The sequence below is a fragment of the Erpetoichthys calabaricus genome, chromosome 9 (genome assembly GCF_900747795.2).
Source record: "Erpetoichthys calabaricus chromosome 9, fErpCal1.3, whole genome shotgun sequence".
Classification (NCBI taxonomy): Eukaryota; Metazoa; Chordata; class Cladistia; order Polypteriformes; family Polypteridae; genus Erpetoichthys; species Erpetoichthys calabaricus.
Genome location: NC_041402.2, coordinates 11637734 through 11661204, shown reverse-complemented (window position 1 = coordinate 11661204; position 23471 = coordinate 11637734). Strand labels below are relative to the sequence as shown.

At 43.5% G+C, this 23471-nt stretch overlaps 1 protein-coding gene across 2 annotated transcripts in view; it reads left to right on the top strand.

The window, feature by feature from the left end:
- The window catches only part of LOC114657368 (kinesin-like protein KIF14), a 206581-nt gene that overhangs the window by 116123 nt on the left and 66987 nt on the right, over window positions 1-23471 (top strand). For both annotated transcript variants that reach the window (XM_028809150.2, XM_028809148.2), the window contains 3 exons: window positions 1344-1437; window positions 11571-11706; window positions 14645-14730. In XM_028809150.2, the coding sequence (XP_028664983.2) occupies window positions 1344-1437; window positions 11571-11706; window positions 14645-14730 (316 nt within the window). The remainder of the gene's footprint in view (window positions 1-1343; window positions 1438-11570; window positions 11707-14644; window positions 14731-23471) is intronic.

Below are 23471 nucleotides of genomic sequence, written 5' to 3'. Positions count from 1 at the left end.
TCTCTCTCTATATCTCTAATGGTTTTATTCTCACTTTTCAGACTCCTAATGGCTTCTTTGACTTTCATTGGCACAGCTCTTGTCCTCCTGTTGAACAATGGCAACTGCAGACTCCAAAGGGGAGAAGCAAGCCGAGGTGTACTATGAAGCCATGAAACCCACTTGAGTGATCACAAACACCAGTGACACTAATTGTCCCAAATATTATGAGGCCCTGAAAAAGAGTGTGACTAAAATGTATGAAAGTCTGCAATGTGGCACTTAATTAAGATTGATTTGTAACTTTTAAACTGAGGAGCAGACTATGAAGGAAATCTGAATGCGTCCCTGTCTCAAAGATTATGGAGGGCAGTGTGTATTATATAGCAACACACATAGGACTAAATGGCCAATGACCAAAGCATCTTGGAAATGTTTACTGGTTTATTAATCTTTAGACTATTTAAAGCAGGGGTCCTGGAGGACCACCGTGGCTGCAGGTTTTCATTCTGTCCCTTTTCTTTTTTTTGTAATGAGTGCCCTGTTTGTGCTGCTAATTAACTTCTTTTCAATTCATTTTATTTGCTCTTGAAGACTCCGACCCCTTAATTTTTCCTTAATTAGCAGCCAAACAATAATGAGATACAAAATGAGCCAAAACAACTGGTGAATTAATTTTAATTGAATTGCTTTTTTAAGATTTGTTCCCCTGAATTTCTTCCTCGTTCCTCTGAATTGCTTCATTTCTTAAATGGCACCCAAACAGAAATGAAACGGGAAGTCAACAGAAGGCCAACTAAGTCAGGGCCTCAAACTCCAACCAGCTGCTTAATGAGGCGCCGATTCTTGTGGTTAATTAAACTCGTTCTTTAATTTCGCGGCTTGTTGCTGCTTTCGTGGTGCAATAGCAGACATTTCCAAAATTGTTGATGATTTCTCTTTTCTAAGAGAAAAGTTAAAGAAAGTTGAAGGTCTCAGGAATGTCGATCTGCTTGGGTCTCCTAAACATTTTATTTTCAGATATTGTATGATGGACACCAGTTGTTTTTTGCTCATTTTTATATCTCATTGTTTGGCAGCTAATTAAGGAAAAAGAAATAATTCCGGGGTCTGAGTCTTCAAGAGCAAGTCAAATAAAATTAGTTCAAAAGAAGATAATGAGCAGCAAAAACAGGTCACTCATTAAGAGAAGGGTTAGAATGAAAACCTGCAGCCACGGTGGTCCTCCCAGACCAGAGTTGGCGACCCCTGATTTAAAGTACTCGTGGGTACTTTAAATATGGAGTAACTCTTCATCTTAATCTGCTGATTGTATTGAAGAAACTGACTTTTTGATATTGCCTTTTTTTTTCTTTCATTTTTAGGGAACCCAAAATGGACGTCTCTTAGACTGTCATTGCTGCTACAAGAAGCAAATGCCATTAGCAGAGGACTGAAGAAGCACACCGTGTTCACAAGGTACGTTATATAGGTAGCTTCCTATTAAAAGTGCTAAATGGTCACATTTAACTCCACATTGTTAGCTCTTGAGAGTAATGCTTTAAGATCGGCTCCTGAATCCATCGGTTCAGTTTTTATTCTTGTGGTAACAACACATGCACCCAACCTCTGTCTTCAGTGAAGGGTGATAGACGCACCCACCACACGACGAGCCACCTGGATGGGGACCCGAGTGAGCGCACCAGGTGACACCTTGGCATCACACTGGTACAGTGTCAGGCAGTTTCGTAGCGTAGTGGGGGCGGCAGGGGCGGCCCGCCCCGGGCGGCACTTTTAAGGGGCAGCAAAATTTCACAATAAATTAATATCTTGTAAAAATTTGAACCATACCTAAATAAGGGGGCGACGGAATTTTCCTCCACCCCGGGTGGCTGACACCCACGCTACACTACTGGTATCAGGTTGTTTATTTTTTTGGTAGCTGGAGTGCCAGTCATGCCACCAACCTACACGTTTTCCCTGTAAGTTGGAGGACCTGCTTGCAGATTAACGTCCTATCCATATTTAAATTATTCTGGGAATTGTTTAAATCTTGAAATAAGAAGTAGTATTTGCTTCTCTGTAGGTTTAGAACCGTGGAGGCCATTATTGCTTATACCAGGGGTGGGCAAAGTCATTCCTGGAGGGCTGCAGTGGCTGCAGGTTTTTGTTCCAACCCAATTGTAGTTCGTTCCGGCACCGCCGAGAGTGGCAGCCTTTTCAGCAGCTCCATGTATGACTGTATGTGTACTTTTCTATTTTTATTTATTGATCACTCCTATCACTTTATTTTTGTGAATTTCCCCTTGGGATTAATAAAGTATTTATCTACAGTGGTGTGAAAAACTATTTGCCCCCTTCCTGATTTCTTATTCTTTTGCATGTTTGTCACACAAAATGTTTCTGATCATCAAACACATTTAACCATTAGTCAAATATAACACAAGTAAACACAAAATGCAGTTTGTAAATGGTGGTTTTTATTATTTAGGGAGAAAAAAAAATCCAAACCTACATGGCCCTGTGTGAAAAAGTAATTGCCCCCTGAACCTAATAACTGGTTGGCCCACCCTTAGCAGCAATAACTGCAATCAAGCGTTTGCGATAACTTGCAATGAGTCTTTTACAGCGCTCTGGAGGAATTTTGGCCCACTCATCTTTGCAAAATTGTTGGAATTCAGCTTTATTTGAGGGTTTTCTAGCATGAACCGCCTTTTTAAGGTCATGCCATAGCATCTCAATTGGATTCAGGTCAGGACTTTGACTAGGCCACTCCAAAGTCTTCATTTTGTTTTTCTTCAGCCATTCAGAGGTGGATTTGCTGGTGTGTTTTGGGTCATTGTCCTGTTGCAGCACCCAAGATCGCTTCAGCTTGAGTTGACGAACAGATGGCCGGACATTCTCCTTCAGGATTTTTTGGTAGACAGTAGAATTCATGGTTCCATCTATCACAGCAAGCCTTCCAGGTCCTGAAGCAGCAAAACAACCCCAGACCATCACACTACCACCACCATATTTTACTGTTGGTATGATGTTCTTTTTCTGAAATGCTGTGTTCCTTTTACGCCAGATGTAACGGGACATTTGCCTTCCAAAAAGTTCAACTTTTGTCTCATCAGTCCACAAGGTATTTTCCCAAAAGTCTTGGCAATCATTGAGATGTTTCTTAGCAAAATTGAGACGAGCCCTAATGTTCTTTTTGCTTAACAGTGGTTTGCGTCTTGGAAATCTGCCATGCAGGCCGTTTTTGCCCAGTCTCTTTCTTATGGTGGAGTCGTGAACACTGACCTTAATTGAGGCAAGTGAGGCCTGCAGTTCTTTAGACGTTGTCCTGGGGTCTTTTGTGACCTCTCGGATGAGTCGTCTCTGCGCTCTTGGGGTAATTTTGGTCGGCCGGCCACTCCTGGGAAGGTTCACCACTGTTCCATGTTTTTGCTATTTGTGGATAATGGCTCTCACTGTGGTTCGCTGGAGTCCCAAAGCTTTAGAAATGGCTTTATAACCTTTACCAGACTGATAGATCTCAATTACTTCTGTTCTCATTTGTTCCTGAATTTCTTTGGATCTTGGCATGCTGTCTAGCTTTTGAGGTGCTTTTGGTCTACTTCTCTGTGTCAGGCAGCTCCTATTTAAGTGATTTCTTGATTGAAACAGGTGTGGCAGTAATCAGGCCTGGGGGTGGCTACAGAAATTGAACTCAGGTGTGATACACCACAGTTAGGTTATTTTTTAACAAGGGGGCAATTACTTTTTCACACAGGTTTGGATTTTTTTTCTCCCTAAATAATAAACACCATCATTTAAAAACTGCATTTTGTGTTTACTTGTGTTATATTTGACTAATGGTTAAATGTGTTTGATGATCAGAAACATTTTGTGTGACAAACATGCAAAAGAATAAGAAATCAGGAAGGGGGCAAATAGTTTTTCACACCACTTTTCAGCAGCTCCATGTATGACTGTATGTGTACTTTTCTATTTTTATTTATTGATCACTCCTATCACTTTATTTTTGTGAATTTCCCCTTGGGATTAATAAAGTATTTATCTATCTCTATCTCTCTACATTATAAGAAGCACTTATTGCTCTAAAAACACTTCTGCTTCATTTTAGTTATCTCCCTCGTTAAGATTTTGAACCCTTATTGCTTATTTAAGTCATAAACAGCTGCATTCTCGGTTTTTAATTGCTCCTTATTAGCAATAAGATGCAAATGACAAAAGAAAGCAGCAGTTATCCATTTTGCTTGTTACCCTTTACACCTGTGTGTATTTATCGTGCACTATTTGGTTTAATTAAATACTTGGAAGGAAAGAGAGAGAGAAAAGTGAAGGACTGAGAATTACCCGTCCGTTTTACACTTCAAAGTATTTGGATGATATCCTTAGAATGGAAAAAAAATCTAGGATATGAGAATGACTTGACATAGCAGAGTTAAAGCACTAACAAGCCATGAAATGTAATTATTGGCAAGGATTGTTTTCTAATTAAGCAACTGGGTTGGAACAAAAACCCGCAGCCACTGCGGCCCTCCAGGAATGACTTTGCCCACCCCTAGGTTACTCTGGCTACGTGTCAGTAACTGGCTGCTTTAAATTACACTCAAGTAATTCCTGAGGAGTTATTTTAAGGGTCTTCATGCCCCGATCTCCATACAGTTGTAGCTGGATTCTGTGATTTAACCTCCTCAGTGTGAACTCCCTCCTGACTGCGGCTCAAAATGTCAAACCGATTGTTACACGTCACCCTATGTGTGATCTGTGGTTAATTTTAATAGCATAGAATTCCGAGCCGGAGTCACAGGAACAAGTAATATGGCAGTTCAGGAACTGATGAAACTCCAGATAACTGCACATAACAGCACCTTCACATTTTTTTTTAACCCAGGAAAAAAAAAAAAAAGATCCAAAAGTAGGACGACATTTACTGCCATCTAGTGGATGAAATATGCTGCAAAAAAAAAATCATTAATATATCTTGGTGTTTACCTAATCTAAGGTAGACTCCTCAATAAACATGGGATAAGCCAGTGTTTCTCAACCTTTAAGTATTTGCAACCCGAGTTTTCATAAGTTTTAATCGCCCCCCCCCAATGTTTTTTGGAAAGGAGCCCACTAATACCACTTTTTTTTAATTAATGATATATCATAGATGCATATTTTATTATACCTACTTAACTTTTATCGACATTTATCTAACTCTATATATTTTTCTAGTATCAGAATGTAGTACAAGTTAATTTGTTTTGGTTTCAATAGATGTATCTCTATATATAATCTTCATTTGGATCTTGATCTTTGTTTGTCCATGAACGAATTAAAAGAAGCACTAGATGGCAGTAGAGAGACAGCAAAAACATAGGCATTGCATTAAGAATCTCCTTATACTACTGAAGACTGTAGTACTCCAGTCACACCTCAAAACACAGACATTCAAACTAAACAAATTGTTGTGCTTTAAATTAACTAATCTTTATATATAATCTTCATTTGTATCTTGATCTTTGTTTGTTCACGAATTCCATGCATGCGTAGACCACCTTCCAATTTAGTATGTTGTTGTTACTCACGGATGTCAACAATGTGCCGGAATAACGAAAGAGGTGGTGGACAGTGTTACGCTGGTTAGCTCCTGAGGCCTGGTTAGAGAATGAGATTGCCGAAGATAAAAGGTACATGCCTACGTATATTATGAATGAAAGACAGACAGTGGGTAAAATGAATGACAACGTAACAGCACGTTCCGGAAATTATTGTTACGTTGTAGCCAGCTAGTGCTGCACGTCTTAGTTGTACCCTGGCTTGCTCACATGTCAGTGAAGTGATCCCTATTTATGCTTTAAAGAGCCTGGATATTTATGTGTCCCCCTTTTATAACCATTGCTCCGTGTATATTACCGTACTCTTTGGATTGCCACAAAGCAACCTGCGAGATTGGAGAAAGGTTGAGAAGAGATCATGATAGGAAAAGACCGCGTCGTGAAAACGAGACGGACTGTGAATGGAGAGAAGCAGAAATGCTCCTACACCACCACATGATTACTATTCGGACAGTGATTCCGAGTAGGCCGTTCCTATCAAATCAATGTCCAAGGGTTTTGTTTTGTAATTTTGTTTCCCTTCTAACAAATCCTAATGCTGTGCGACGAAGGGCCCAGTTCACGACTGGCAGCCACGTTTAAACAGGGAGCCCTTCACAGACAACTTTAACATGCGCAACGTAGTTGGGCGCACATGGCTAGTTTTTCATATTTTCAATTCTTGTTTTCTTTTTTCACATCTTCGCTCCCCCTTTTTTGTTGGGATAAGCAGTCGCCAACTCAAAACACAATTGCAAGTGTAAAGCCAGATTTAGATCAAACTGAAACTGAACCATAGCTTCGCTCAAGGGGTAGCTGATAACGTCGTGAATTGGTCATCAGACATTTACTCGGAAAGTAAAACTGATGCATGATGCAACACTCTATGGACAAACCAAAGTAATATGCTCTGTGAATTCTGTTGCATGACGTTTTTAGAATGAGCTGAAACTGAACCTTTGTTTAAATGGAGTGATTAATGATGATGTGCGTTGGTCATCAGACGGTGACACGGAAAGTGAAACTGATGCACGATATGACACCGTATGACCGAACCACCATGATATGCTTGGTGAATTCAGTCATGCGACTGATGCAGTTTTAGAACAAACTGAAGCTGAACCAAATCAAGGAATAGTGATTATGTGAAATTGGTCATCGTATGTTTACACTGAAAGTGAAACTGGTGCAAGATAGGGCACTATATGAACGAACTGCCATGATATGCCTTGGGAATTCAGTCGTGTGAAGTTTACTCATCAATATTCATAGGAGAGGCAGATTCACTAACACAAAACACAGTGGCAAGCGTAAATCCAGGTTTTAGAACAAACTGAAACATTGCTCGAATCGAGGAATAGTGGTGAAGATGTGAATTGGTCATTTCACTGAAAGTGAAACTGGTGTATGATAGGGCACTGTACGGCCAAACCGCTGTAATATGCTCTGTGAATTCTGTCACATGAAGCTTAAGCGTGATGCAGTTTTTGAACAAACTGAAACCAAACCATCGCTCGAATCGAGAGACAGTGATGAAGATGTGCATCGGTCATCAGATGTTGACACACAAAGAAACTGATTTATGATGGGGCACTATATGAGCGCACCGGCATGATATGCCTGGGAAATTCAGTCGTGTGAAGTTTACTCATCCATATTCATGGGAGAGGTGGATTCGCCAACTCGAAACACAATGGCAAGCGTAAATCCAGTTTTAGAATAAACTGAAACTGAGCCATCGCTCGAATCGAGAGATAGCGATGAAGATGTGCATCGGTCATCAGATGCTGACACACCACAAAGTGAAACGGATTCATGATGGGGCACTATATGAGCGCAACGCCATGATATGCCTGGGGAATTCAGTTACGTGGTGTGGCAGTAAGCTGTGTGACAAAATTGTAAAATAATTGTGATTGAGTGCAGAGACAAGCAAGATGTCGGCCCCCTAAGCACTATTAACAATGTGGCAACTGTCAACGTCCATGTGAAAGTAAATGCGGAAGTCACTAAGCCTTGCGCTGTGGCAGCCTACACTAACACAAGGGCCCTGTCGATCGTGCACATCTGGCACTAACACATTCTACCTTCTTATGTGCAAACCTATAAGAAAAGTGCACAAAGAAACGTATTTCTACTGTCCTGATTGTGAGATTCGCTTGTGTGTTGGTGACTGTTCCTGAAAGTGTCACATAAAGGATGTGCACTAAATCTTCATCCGTACAGCAGAGGACACTCCACAGCCATTTCCTATTGTATGTACTGTGGACTAAGTGCCGGACACAGACAGGCAGACAAGGTAAATTCACCACCACACGTTTATTTACACTATTATATACAAATTAAAGTGCCACACAAACCCCCAATACTTCCCCAAAGTCCAGGCCAAACCACACTATGCCTCACTCTCCTCAGGCAGCCTCCTGCCTTGTCCTCTTCCACCCGACTCCAGCCTTGAATGAAGGGAGGCGTCCCCTTTTATAAGCACCCAGATGTGCTCCAGGTGTGCTCCGGCAATCTCCCACCGACATGCCCCAGTGTGGCGGAAGTGCTGGCTGCATCCCCGGAAGCACTTCCTGGTGTGGCGGAATGGCATTGGGGTGCCCCCTGGCGGAGACCACGGGCCCCTACAGGGTTGAGCTTCATAGCTCTGTACCCGTGGCCCCCAAAGGAACCAGGGCTGTCGCCCCCTTGTGGTCTGGAGAAGGCACAAGCCCTCCTCTGGTCTTCCTGGGCGTCCTGGCTGGATACCACCCCCAACGTCACCACCACAACGTTGACTTTTTCATATTTATATGTTTCGGTTACCTGTAATGTTGTTTTTCTTTTCTTCTTGTTGGCTCATTTTTCTCGGGGTGAATTCGGCTCTAAGGAGGCTTCATGTGCAGCATCTGGAGTTCCTTCAGTTGTTCTGCCTTTTTACTGGTCCCCAATCTTTTCACTTCCTTGACAGGAAGAAAAGATCTTTGACATGCAAATAACCTGCCTGGTTTGAGGGACTACATGCTGGGACAAGGTTTGGAATCCTTACCTGGCCGGAGCACCATTAAATTGGAAGTTCCAGGGAGAGCAATACTTACACTAGGTGGCAGCATCTCTGGGTATTGGTACCCAATCGGACACTCAGAAGGAATGCTGGGAATTGTAGTCCAGTAACGCAGCCCTGCTGGAATCTGTAGGTGCTGCTAGGGGGTGCTGCAGCGTAGTTACACTCCCAACTATTCATGACTTCCAAGTGCTTCCAACAGGCAAAACCCTGGCACCCGAAATACTCCTGGATCCTCCATAAGAGACCACACTGCTTTGTCCAGGCAAGTCGGACGTGGAGGAAGGAAGGCAGGCAACACTCAACTGGGAGGAGTAGCAGTGTGGTGGAGAGAGAAAAACACAACGTATATAACAATTTATATGAGGTATTTGTAATAAAGACCCCTTTTATTTGAACCGGGGACTATGTTTGTGTGTCATGTATGGGATTTGGGGGCTCAGTGACTCCACCCTAGCATTCACACTGCCTTTATGTCCATGTGTTTCCATCCGGCTCCTATTTGACGTGACCAATGAATAATTTCTCAGAGCCACCTTCTTCAAAGCCAGAAGTCTTTGACTTCCTTCAGACCATCTTTGACATTTTCATTAACAAATGATCACTCCTTGTTGGTTTCAAAATCATATTTTCATTCAATATGGGGGTTACTTGCATACCTGTAAGATTTGCCAAGTCCTCTTGGCTCCATTTTCTCCCTTTTTAGCCACTCCTTCTAAGAGAACCCACAAAGAGCTGGCGGCGGTCTGACACTTTTTAAAGATGCCTGTTTGCAATGGCTGAGAAATGCAGGTTTGAAATAAACTGGTTTTCTGCATCTTTAGCCAAGTTCTCTTTGTTCGTGTGTGAATGGTGGGTCGTGAACAAACACTCAAAGGCACAACCATGGAAACGGGACCTCCGAATTTTTTTTTTTTTTCCTTCTCTAAACCCACCCCAAAGGTGCCTCTTGCAGCGACTGACTGCGGCCACACAGCTGTGCCAGACAAGGAGCGCAAGAAGCGGCGCCCGACTCCAGGCGCACCAGTCCATGAGACGCTAAACAGACCGGGTCTGGGCAAACTGCCATTTTGAAGCTGCAGCTTAGAGAAGCATTAACTAACCTACTGTACTGTAGCTAAGGTCTCATGCTCTGTTTCCGCTCAATTATGGCTTTCTTTTTGCCGTTATATAAGGTCTGTATACGTCAAGTACCCTAATAGTAACGTCTTGTACAGAAATTCATCCTGACTCAATTGTTAAGAATCACTTAATGGTGAATGATAGACTTGAGGACACCAGTGGAAATTAAGGGGAAGCGTATGAAGGACTGAAGCCAGGAAGCACTTCTTTACTCGAGTTGTTGGAATTGTGGGAAATAAATAAAACTACTGTGACATGGAGAAAAAGCAGAAACCTTGACAACTGTTCAGAGGTGTCTGGTTGAGATACTGGGCCAGCTTAGTTATTGGCTAAACAGACGGGCTTTATGGACGTGAATTCTCATTTGCCTTATCTTATGTTCTCATAACTGCTGTTCCTTCAGAGTTCGCAAACTGCTGGCCATATATAGCATACTAGCTGTCCCCGACAGCTCTGCCCATGAAGTAGTGAATCAGGACAAACTTTAAAAATCAATAAAAATAAATAAAAAATGTAATTCTGGCCAAGCGGAAGGTAGATATGCTACAGGTGGCGCAGTGGTAGTGCTGGTAAGGAGATTGTGGGTTCGCTTCCCGGGTCCTCCCTGTGTGGAGAGCGCTTTGAGTAGTGAGAAAAGCGCTATATAAATGTAAAGAGATTTTTATTTATTTGCAATGTCGGACGTTGGCACTACATCCGATCGTGTTCACCTCTGATGGGTGAGCGCACCCCTGCGTAGGGAGGAAAGCACGTGGCTGTGATATCTCTGCCAATGAACAGGTACCCTCTAAAACACATGTAGCTCTGATCTATCTATCCATCTATCTAGTTAGTTAGTTAGTTGTGAAACACCTGGAAGGAAGTCCACACTCTTTTGGACATATTGTAGGTTTCTGATCTGCGGGACGGGCACCTTGTTCTGCACATATTTGCAGTTCTCATTCTCCTCGTTAGTTTAGAATGGAGCTTTGGTGAACTTTGATGTATTTTAATGCCTTCTAGATTATCTTCTATTTACCTTTCTGGGACACATTTATCCATTGTATAGCTTTTGAGTTGAGTAATTTCAATTTACAAACAAACCTTCAGAAATCTATGACAGGCAGATTTAATACCTTCCTACCTACCAACCTTCAATAGTTTGTCAGTGATGCCAAGCTAGGTGGACTGGCAGATAATCTAGAATCTGAGTCATTTCAGTGGGACTTGGGCAGAGTTGTGACAGAGGAAATTGAATGTAATGTATTACACCTTCCTCCTCTTCATCTTTTCCCACTTCTATGTGGGGTCAATGTACAGTACTTGATCAACCTTCTCCATACAGCCAGTCTAGCCCTCTTCCTTCAGATCTATTTTTGCTTTATCCTTCCACCACTTTGGCCTCCCTTGCTTCATAATTCCCCTGCACTTCCATTTCCCCTTGCTCTCTTGCCCACATCTTCATTCTCTCCTCCTCGCATGTCCGTGCCACTTCAACCTACTTTCCTGTACTTTCTTCGAAATCTCTCCAACTTTTGTTGTACCTATGATTGTCTCATTTCTTTGTATTTATACACATTCATCTCAACATTCTCATTTCTGCCACATCTCACTTCTTCTCCTGTGCGGTCTTTACTGCCCATGTCTCCGTTCCATACAGCATTGCTGGTCTTATCACAGTCTTAAACACTTCATCTTTAACCTTCAGCTTACTTCTGTCAAACCCAGCGACTTTAACATAATGATCCATTCATTCTTTTTCTAACGGTTCTTTCTGTCTTAGTCCTCCAAACCAGCAGTTATTTGGGTTTTCTTGGCTGTTTGGGCAGTGACTAGATGCCATTTTGTTTTCCTTTGTCATTTTGAAATACCAGTTCTTTTCACAGGTATGAATCTCCTTGCCTAAACAACGGGCTTCCTTCTCTGTACATCAAGGTGACCAACACTAAATTGAGGATCTTCACAATTTGGAACCTGGAGAAATTTGAGTTCAAGCTGATTTCTATGCGGGAATTATATCAGGTATTTTTTTTTTGGCTCTGTGTGTGTTTTGGTGGTGGATGATTGTTCTAGACACACTTTGCCATGTCTGATCCAAGATAGCTGGTATAGGTTTTCAAGATTTTTGTTCACTGGCTATATACTGTACAGTGTTTTAGTCCAGTATTTATTTTATAAAGCTGGTGGTGATGAACTGGGGGATCACAATCTGCAGGAGAATGAAAACCAGAGCAAGCAACACCAATGATAAAGTGGTAGAGATTAAAAGAGGAAGGAATTAGGAACAGGTGTAGGGAGAACGTCTGAAATGCAGTGCAGTCACCTGAGAGAGTGGAGAAGAATAGCAAAGTTTTTTATTAATAGTAGGTGAAGAGGTGTTGGGTAGGACAACAGGGAGAAGCCCTCCTGCAGACAAAGACACATGGTGGTTGAACAAAGAGGTGCAGGATGTGATAAAGGCTACAAAGACGACATGGCACCAATCGGGGAAGGAGGTAAATAGAGAATTGTATAGCAATAAAAACAAGGAAGCAAAGATGGAAGAGCTAAGGCACAAGCTTTGGAGGATGTGTATGATAAACTGGAGACAGGAGAAGGGAGAGAGACACCATGATTTATAGAATAGTGAGAGATTTTAGTTGGATAAGGCAGATCAAAGCTGAGCAAGGTGTGATCTTAGATGAGCATTAAAAGATCAAGAATAGATGGAAGCGGTACTTTGGGGAGCTGTTGAAATGAAGAAAATCCAAGGGTTGTATTTGGGGGTTATTCTTGGTAGTCACCCTTCATTTGGGATTATAAGGAGGGAGAAAGTAAAGGAGGCCCTGAAAAGATTGAAAAATGGAAAGACAACAGGATTGGATGAAATACCAACAGAATTGTGAAAGAGTTTAGGAGATGAGAAAGATGTGTTGTGAGATCTAATGCAGAAGATCTACGAACAAAAGAGAACACCAGATTAGTGGAGGAACAGTGGGATTGTACCCATTTATAAGGAGATGGGCAATACAGTATAGAGGAATAAAACAGATATTGCATCCAATTAAAATTTGTAAAAGGGTTAGGGAGAGAGGTGACATTCCACGTCCCAAGAGCCAGCTTCTGTAGCCGAGGATCGGACCGCCAAGGTCCCCGCCTTCGGCCACCACCCAACTCACACTGCACCCGACCTCCTTGGCCCCTCCCATAGGTGGTGAGCCCATGGGAAGGGGGACCCACGTTGCCTCTTCGGGCTGTGCCCGGCCGAGCCCCATGGGTGCAGGCCCGGCCACCAGGTGCTCGCCATCGAGCCCCAACTCCAGGCCTGGCTCCAGAGGGGGGCCCCGGTGACCCGCATCGAAAGGAGTCAGATGAGGTGGCTCGGGCATCTGATCAGGATGCCTCCTGGACGCCTCCCTGGTGAGGTGTTCCGGGCACGTCTAACTGGGAAGCGGCCCCGGGGAAGACCCAGGACACGCTGGAGGGACTATGTCTCTCGGCTGGCCTGGGAACGCCTTGGGATTCTCCCGGAAGAGCTAGAAGAAGTTGCCGGGGAGAGGGAAGTCTGGGCATCTCTGCTGAAGCTGCTGCCCCCGCGACCCGACCTCAGATAAGCGGAAGAGGATGGATGGATGGATGTTAGGGAGAGAAGACTAGGGAAGAGACCACCGTAGGTAGTTTGGCTTAATGCCTGGGAGATGAACACCTGATTCAGTCTTTGCATTGAAACAGCTCATAGAGAAACATAAAAAAAACCAAGCATAAGATGTTTATTGATACGGAGAAGGCTTAGGAAGGAGGACCACGTCAAGGGGTCTACAGGGACATGAGAGAGAGAAAGGAGCCCCAGAGAAGTGTGGTGAGGATTGTCTCAGTTAGAGGAGGTCTGCTCCAGACCAGGTCTTTGATCTGGCGATGGGTGTGTGGAGTCGTGGGATTATAGGCCAGTCCCCCTGGTGCTGCTTTGTGCGGATTGACATTTTGTTGTATAGCACCAGAAAAGAGGAAGTTGGAAGAATGGAGAAGGGCTTTGGGGAGATTGAGAGTGGAAGGTAAATAGGAGGAAGACAAAATGTATGAGGTTTAATGATGAATAGGACTGAGAAGTTAGCCTGCAAGGAGTGCTACTGAAAAGAGTGGAGAGGTTTAAATATCTAGGATCAGTGGTAACCCAAGATGGAAAACTAAATGCAGAGATAACCCATAGACAGCTATTGGGAGTATTCTGTGAACAAAATAGTAAGGTGAAGGTTAAAGGTCAGGCTGTTAAGACAGTGCTGCTAAGGCCAGTAATGATTTATGGATTGTTCTTACCTTACAATTTGATGATATTGGAGTATGTGGTGGTCTCCCATTGCACTGCTTAAATAAGCAGATTTGTTAAATTGGCACACAAAATGAAGAATTAAAAAAAAAAAAAAAGACCACCTCTTCTCACCAACTTATTTATAGACCACTTTATTAAATACAGAATGGTACTCCTTAGACTTCTCTATTCTCAAATTTTTGGAAGCATTAGTGCAGAGGACTGATGTTAGAAGAATGAAGTGGATAGGACTGGTGGCCTGTTCTTGTCCAGATTGTTCTAATAGTTTAAATGAGAGCTGCAATTGTTAACACTCGGAATGCCAACCACAAGAATTTTTTTCATGTGCCAACTACAAGTTAACTTGGTATTTTTTCTATTACAAAAATTGAGTTTTGCTTCGTAAAAATGCATTTATTGAATTATTAAAATAACACTCTAATTTTTACAGTGGCATCCAGAACAAATTAACCTCTTGTCACTGTGGCAGTGAAGGTGTCAATTTTTACTTCACGTGTGGGCTGCCAAATGTGTCACGTTATCGGTTTCAAATGATTGATTTTGGTATGCGGGTGTAATTTGGGAAAAGGGGCAGTAGGAAGGAAAGTTTTCTTAATTTGCTTAAAAGTGTGATTTTGTTTTTTTAATGTGTGTTGTTTGTGTTTTTATATCAAGGGAGTTTATGAGGGAAGCGGAGATCAACTCTTCTATGACCCCAGTGACTCCTGGGATGCAGATGGGGCTTGCCAGTCTCCTCGAAGGTAAAACGGTCTTCACGAGATTAAATGTTGTAAGAGCCATTTCCTAGTTACATAAGATTCATAAATATTTTACTAGATGATTTAAAATATGAAAAATTTAACACGCATCAGTAAATATACAATAAACTGACCATATCCAACTATAAGGAATACTTCCAAGGGTAAAAGTGTAATGATAAAAATCCTGGAGCTTCACTTTTTGTGTTTTGCAGCATTATGATAAAATCCTTTAAATTTACCCACCAGCCACAACAAGCAATACTCAATACCCTAGAATCAAGTCAAGTCAAGTTGGGGCGCATACACTGGTACAGTGCGTTGCCGCATCCGCTACACGATGAAACAACTCCGGATCCTAGTTTGCAACCCCCCAGGCAGACACGCGGTCCAGTCCCACCCTCCCGAAATGACCCTCTATCTGCCGCAGCCAGGTGTTACGTGGGCGACCCCTTGGCCTTTGAGCCAAGCACTTAGAGCTACATTATTTGTATGAAAATGTGCTATATAAATGTTGTCGTTGGCCTGGTCCAGCCACTCTGGTCCCCAACAATGAGGATCTTATGAGCCGGATCACCCTTGGGGGAAGCAAGCCACATGGCCGTAGTGCCGTCACTGACGTTCCCTCACAATGCAGGTAATGTGCCTCAATGTGACTCCATGAGCAACACAAAGTCAAACCAGCGGTACCCAAGGATTTTCTGGAGTGACACCAAAGCAGTCCAGTCTTCGTCTCAGGTCACTGAATAGCGTCCATGTCTCGCAACCATATAGCAAGACAGGAAGCACCAGGATTCTAAAGACTTGGACCTTCGTCCTTTTTCAGATATCGGTGGCGCCACACACACTTTTCCAGTGACCTCATGACCCCCCCCATGCTCTCCCAATCCATCTACTGACTTCATAGGAAGAGTCACCAGAGACATGACTGTCACTGCCAGGGTAGGTGAACTTCTCGATGAGGTCAACACTCTCTCCGCAAACAGACACACTGCTGATGGCCGTGCCTAAGAGGTCATTAAAGGCCTGGATGTTGGTTTTTATCCAGGACACTCACAAGCCCAGACACTCCGAGATATCGCTCAGTCTGTTGAGCACCCTGATCAGAGCCTCCATGGACTCCGCGAAGATCACAGCATCGCCAGCAAAGTCAAGATCAGTGAATCTTTCTTCACCAACAGATGCCCCACAGCCGCTGGACCCCACGACCCCAGAATGAAAAAGCCAAAAATGATTTTAGGGTGTGTTTTTTTGTTTTTTTTTTTTTTTTCCTTATTAAAAATAAAAACTGAAACGTCCAATCGACACAAGTATTCACGTACTGCAATGTCCATCTTGTAGCGTGGTGACCAGAACTGCACACAGAACTCCATATGAGGTCTCACTAGTCCATGATACAATCTGAGCAGAGCGTCCCTCGATTTACTTTCCAGTTTTTGTAATACAACCAAACATTTTATTGTCCTTTTTTAATGCTTCTGCATGTTGCGTGGATAATGAGAACGTTAGCACAAACCCCTAAATCCTTTACACAGGTTGCTTCCCGTAGCTCAGCGTCTCCCATCTTGTATTTATAACTGACGTTCCTTTGGCCCACGTGTAGCACTTTTCTCCATTATTCTGCATTCTCTAAGTGGTCACCCACTTCTGTACCTCATCCAAGGTTCCCAGAGTCATTTTTGTTACCTCCTCAGTATCTGCCATTCCTTCAGATTTAGTACCCTTTTGCGAATTTCACAAGTTTACTAACTGTACTAAAAATATAAACCATAAAAATGAATTGTCCCAAGACTGCCCTTGAGGAACCCTCCGGATGACCTCATTTTCCTCTTCTCTGTACTCTTTGTATCCTGATGGTTCACTAAATTGAGCTCCGGTTTTATAAGTTGTCTCTGAGGCCTACAGCTTCTCGTTTCAGAATTGATCTTCAGTGTGGGATGATGGACTTTGTGAAAGTCTCAGTAAATTCTGCTTTTCTTTTGTCAACAATTGAAGTTGTCTGTTCAAAAACAAAATCTGAAAGTTTTGATTTGGCAGGATCTTCATTTAAGAAAGCAATGGTGCCTGTTATTTAGTGTATTCATAGTTTTCTAATTTATTATTTCTTATCCATCCATCCATTATCCAACCTGCTATATCCTAACTACAGGGTCACGGGGGGTCTGCTAGAGCCAACACAGGACACAAGGCAGGAAGCAAACCACTGCAGGGCGCACACACACACACACACACACACACACACATCAAGCACACAGTAGGGCCAATTTAGGATGGCCAATGCACCTAACCTGCATGTCTTTGGACTGTGGGAGGAAATCCACGCAGACACGGGGAGAACATGCAAACTGCACGCAGGGAGGACCTGGAAAGTGAACCCAGGTCTCCTTACTGCTACCCCTGCGCCACCGTGCCGCCCATATTTCTTATTATCCATCCATCCATTGTTTCCCGCTTATCCGAGGTCGGGTTGCGGGGGCAGCAGCTTGAGCAGAGATGCCCAGACTTCCCTCTCCCCAGCCACTTCTTCTAGCTCTTCCGAGAGAATCCCAAGGCGTTCCCAGGCCAGTCGAAAGACACAGTCCCTCCAGCGTGTCCTGGGTCTTCCCCGGGGCCTCCTCCCGGTTAGACGTGCCCGGAACACCTCACCAGGGAGGCGTCCAGGAGGCATCCTGATCAGATGCCCGAGCCACCTCATCTGACTCCTCTCGATGCGGAGGAGCAGCGGCTCTACTCTGAGCCCCTCCCGGATGACTGAGCTTCTCACCCTATCTTTAAGGGAAAGCCCAGACACCCTGCGGAGGAAACTCATTTCAGCCGCTTGTATTCGCGATCTCGTTCTTTCGGTCGCTATCCATAGCTCATGACCATAGGTGAGGGTAGGAACATAGATCGACTGGTAAATTGAGAGCTTCGCCTTGCGGCTCAGCTCCTTTTTCACCACGACAGACCGATGCAGCGCCCGCATTACTGCGGATGCCGCACCGATCCGCCTGTCGATCTCACGCTCCATTCTTCCCTCACTCGTGAACAAGACCCCGAGATACTTGAACTCCTCCACTTGGGGCAGGATCTCGCTACCAACCCTGAGAGGGCACTCCACCCTTTTCCAGCTGAGGACCATGGTCTCGGATTTGGAGGTGCTGATTCTCATCCCAGCCGCTTCACACTCGGCTGCGAACCGATCCAGAGAGAGCTGAAGATCACGGCCTGATGAAGCAAACAGGACAACATCATCTGCAAAAAGCAGTGACCCAATCCTGAGCCCACCAAACCGGACCCTTATTTCTTATTATAGTTTCCATAATTTTGCATGACAAAGAAGTAAGACGTATTGGTCTATGATTACCCAGATCCATTTTGACTCCTTTCTTGAAGAGCGAAGTTGCCTTTGCAACTTTCCAGTCCTCAGTTACTTCTCCTTTCTAAATGACTTCTGAAATATGACTAATAAGGGGTTATAGATGACGACATCTTCAAGTACAGATGATCAGATCCCATCAGGTTAATTGATAAACACTTGAAGCATATCTGACTCTTCTATGTTAAAATCTATGCTATTTCCTTCCTAATTTTCAGAAAGCATTTGAAGAGGTGCCACACGAGAGTTTGGGCATCAAACTAAAAAGTAGGGAGTTCAGGGTGTGTGGTGTGTAGGTGGGTGCAGATTTGACAGACACACACACACAGAGGAAGCAGAGGGTCCTCGCAGGTGGCGCACTGGTAGTGCTGCTGCTTTGCAGTAAGCAGATTGTGAGTTCACTTCCCGGTTCCTCCCTGTGTGGATAGCGCTTTGAGTACTGAGAAAAGCGTTATATAAATGTAATGAATTATTATTACTAGGGTTATAGTGTGAGGTACCTTATCAGAATGGAGTGAAATTAAGCGTGGTGACCAGCAGGGGTCAGCGCTGGGGCCGCTGCTCTATATTTGGATGGAAATATAAGTAACAAGCTGGTTAAGTTTGCAGATGATACCAAGATAGGTGGATTGGCAGATAATCGAATCCATGGAGTCATTACAGAGAGATTGGGGAGATTTGTGTACGATGACATTTAATGTAAGTAATGTAAAAATGTGAGATCTGAACACACATTGCAAGTTCTGAAAATTGAAAGTACACCTTTTGAGAAGGATCATAGTGGACTTGATACAATCAATTGCCAGATGGTGTTCAGAAGCCATTAAGAAGGCTAACAATGTCAGGTTATATAGCACCTTGATGTCTGGAGTACAAGTCACAGGAGGTTCTGCTGAAGTCTTTTTAACACACTGATGAGGCCTCATCTGGAGTATTGGGTGCAGTTTTGGTCTCCAGGCTACAAAAAGGACATAACCGCACAAGAGAAAGTCCAGAGAAGAGCAACAAGGCTGATTAAAGGGGGCTATAGGGGATGAGTTATGAGGAAAAATGAAAAGAGCTGAGCCTTTAATGGAGATGAAGAGGAAACCTGACTGAAGTGTTTAAAATTTATGAAGGGAACTAGTCCAGTGGATCAAGGTGGTGACATTAAAATGAGTTCATCAAGAACATGGGGACGTAGTAGGAGAGGGTAAGGGTAAGTTTTTTCGCACAAACATTTGGAAGTTTTTCTTTACACAGAGGACCACAGAGACATGGAATAAGTGACCAAGTAGTGTGGTGGACAGTAGGACTTTAGGAACTTTCATGACTAGACTTGATGTTAAGTGGAGAGGACTGGTGAGCTCTGTTGGGCTGAATGGCTTGCTTTTATCTTGGCTGTTCTAAAAACACGGGGACACCGTTGGAGAATTGTTAAGGGTAAATTTCAGACACACTACAGAAAGTTTTCCTTCTCACAGAGAACCACAGGCACATTAAATTACCAAGTAGTGTGGTAGACCACAGGACTTTAGGGAATGTCATATTTCCACTTGATATTATTTTGGAGGAATTAGGTGGATAGGACTGGCGAGCTTTGAGTTCAATGGTCTGTTCTTATCTAGATTGTTCTAATGTTCTTCACTATTATTCATCATGAGTTTTGCAGTTGAGCCTATTAAATTTTGTGCTGCTTACAAGAAGCAGTTAATTGTTTCTTCATAATTCATTTCAAGGGACCTATAGAATTTGTTTTTAATATCCATCTGCTACCTTAACTTTAATAATTGGACTTTAGGGCCACAGAGAGCCTAAGTCTGTCCCCCCCAGCATCAAGTATTGGGCACAAAGTAGGAATCAGAGACTGATCACAATGGGCCAGTTTAGAGTTTCCTTTCAAAATAATTTGCACATCTGGGGGTTATAGCCAGGGCTGCCCTTTGTCACCGATTCTGTTCATAACTTTTATGGACAGAATTTCTAGGCACAGCCAGGGTGTTGAGGGGGTCCGGCTTGGTGGACTCAGGATTGGGTTACTGCTTTTTGCAGATGATGTTGTCCTGTTTGCTTCATCAGGCCGTGATCTTCAGCTCTCTCTGGATCGGTTCGCAGCCGAGTGTGAAGCGGCTGGGATGGGAATCAGCACCTCCAAATCAGAGACCATGGTCCTCAGTCGGAAAAGGGTGGAGTGCCCTCTCAGGGTTGGGAGTGAGATCCTGCCTCAAGTGGAGGAGTTCAAGTATCTCGAGGTCTTGTTCATGAGTGAGGGAAGAGTGGAGTGTGAGATCGACAGGCGGATCGGTGCGGCGTCCACAGTGATGTGGGCTCTGCATCGGTCTGTCGTGGTGAAAAAGGAGCTGAGCCATAAGGCAAAGCTCTCAATTTACCAGTCGATCTATGTTCCTACCCTCACCTATGGTCATGAGCTATGGGTAGTGACCGAAAGAACGAGATTGCGAATACAAGCGGCTGAAATGAGTTTCCTCCACAGGGTGTCTGGGCTTTCCCTTAAAGATAGGGTGAGAAGCTCGGTCATCTGGGAGGGACTCAGAGTAGAGCCGCTTCCCCTCCGCATCGAGAGGAGTCAGATGAGGTGGCTCGGGCATCTGATCAGGATGCCTCCTGGACGCCTCCCTGGTGAGGTGTTCCGGGCACGTCTAACCGGGAGGAGGCCCCGGGGAAGACCCAGGACACGCTGGAGGGACTATGTCTCCCGGCTGGCCTGGGAACGCCTTGGGATTCTCCCGGAAGATCTAGAAGAAGTGGCCGGGGAGAGGGAAGTCTGGGCATCTCTGCTCAAGCTGCTGCCCCCGCGACCCGACCTCGGATAAGTGGAAGAGGATGGATGGAAGTTATAGGAGGTCAATTGGGGTATTTAAACTTCAAGAACATGCATACTCAACATAGACCAGAGCAGGGGCCTCATTCATAAAGCTGTGAGTATGGAACTTCCTATGCAAAGTCGGGATTTATTTAAAACAAAATAAAACTCGACAGCGGAACATGCATATATTTAGAGTTACTCTGGCCCATTTATTTGCAAAATTTTCAAGAAACTGGGAAATGACAATACCCTTGACCAATCGGGCAAATTCAGCCAAATGGCAACTCCTACATACAATAATTCATATCACCGAGCTGTTATAATGTGTGTTGACATGACAAACGTGACACCTTGGAAATGATGAATGTGATGTGTGGAGTACAAGTCACAGGAGGTTCTGCTCAGGTCTTTATAATGCACTGGTGAGGCCTCATCTGGAGTTCTGTGTGCAGTTTTGGTCTCCAGGGTATAAAAAGGACATAACAGCACAAGAAAAAGAGGAGAGCAACTAGGCTGACCCAGGGCTACAGGGGATAAGTTATGAGGAAAGAATTAAAAGAGCTGAGCGTTTACAGTTTAAACAAAAGGAGATGAAGAGGAGACCTGACTGAAGTGTTTAAAATTATGAAGGGATGTAGTCCAGTAGATCTAGACTGTTATTTTATAAAGGGTTCATCAAGAACATGGGGACACAGTTGCAAACATAAGAGAGAGATTTCACACAAACACGAGGAACTTTTTCTTCACACTGAGAACAACAGACACATGAAATAAGTGACCAGGTAGTGTGGTAGACAGAAGGACTTTAGGGATCTTTATAGTTCCAACATAACATCAGTCTGCCTTTAAAGTGGATAAGACTGGCGAGCTTCGTTGCTTGAATGGCCTGTTCTCATCCAGATTGTTCTATTGTTTTAAGAAAAAACTCCCAATAGCCCCACCTTTGCAGTCCAGCACATGCTGGCTTGGAGCAAACATTCAGATCTTTTGTGAACTTGGTTTGATGATTCACATGGGCTCTGTTTTGTGGAGACAAAAATCAATATCACAAGTAATAATTGGATAATAGATAGAATGGTGATTTGGCCTATTCTCAGATGCCTTTGCAGAGTCTTAATCATATCAGACTCTACAACGACGTGGAGAACTGGAAGGATTTCAGATGATCTTTCCCTGGAGCAGTTCTTCATTTTTACCTTTTTGTTTTTTCCCCTCAAATTAGATCCGGTAAAGTTTAGCTCCAGTTTCAGTTGGAGGTGTTGAATGAAATGTAGTCGTGATGCAAATAAGGGAGATGCAGAGAATGTGTTGGCATGAAGGCCCATAGCAGTGGAGTCCCATAAAGAGTCTCACTCGTTTTTTTTTTTTTTATTATTATTTAGTGACCACGGTTGTTCCCCCAGTCGTAGTAGATAAAAAGTACAGCACTCTGTCTTCAAGGGGACAGAGGTGGCGTTCTAACGTTCGTTGCTCTGCCTTCATCAGGGATGGCCAATGTAACTCAATCACTGTGTACATCACTACAGGCCCAAAAAACAATCCTTTCATACCCACTTCAAAACTTCTTGTGATGGCAAGTGTAATAACTCAGGTTTTGTTTGATTCAGTGTAACTGTATTTCTAATGCTGATGTCATAATCTTTCAGCAGTTCTGCATGACAAACTGAAAACCATTGCAAAAATGTGTTGAAAATTGAAGTACTATGGTGTTGTACCATGTTAGCCATTATGAATGTAGAGAAAAGCCAAGCAAAATGACACCATTTATTGGCTAACTAAAAAGTTTACAATATGCAAGCTTTCGAGGCAACTCAACTTGTCTGGAAAGCTTTCATATTGTAAACTTTTTACAGGTGCTGGTCATAAAATTAGAATATCATGACAAAGTTGATTTATTTCAGTAATTCCATTCAAAAAGTGAAACTTGTATATTAGATTCATTCATTACACACAGACTGATGTATTTCAAATGTTTCTTTTAATGTTGATGATTATAACTAACAACTAATGAAATTAGAATATCAATTAAGACCAATGCAAAAAAAGGATTTTTAGAAATGTTGGCCAACTGAAAGGTATGAACATGAAAAGTATGAGCATGTACAGCACTCAATATTTAGTTGGGGCTCCTTTGGCCTGGATTACTGCAGCAATGCGGCGTGGCATGGAGTCGATCAGTCTGTGGCACTGCTCAGGTGTTAGGAGAGCCCATGTTGCTCTGATAGTGGCCTTCAGCTCTTCTGAATTGTTGGGTCTGGCGTATTGCATCTTCCTCTTCACAATACCCCATAGATTTTCTATGGCGTTAAGGTCAGGCGAGTTTGCTGGCCAATCAAGAACAGGGATACCATGGTCCTTAAACCAGGTACTGGTAGCTTTGGCACTGTGTGCAGGTGCCAGGTCCTGTTGGAAAATGAAATCTGCATCTCCATAAAGTTCGTCAGCAGCAGGAAGCATGAAGTGCTCTAAAACTTCCTGGTAGACGGCTGCATTGACCTTGGACCTCAGAAAACACAATGGAGCAACACCAGCAGATGACATGGCACCCCAAACCATCACTGACAGTGGAAACTTTACACT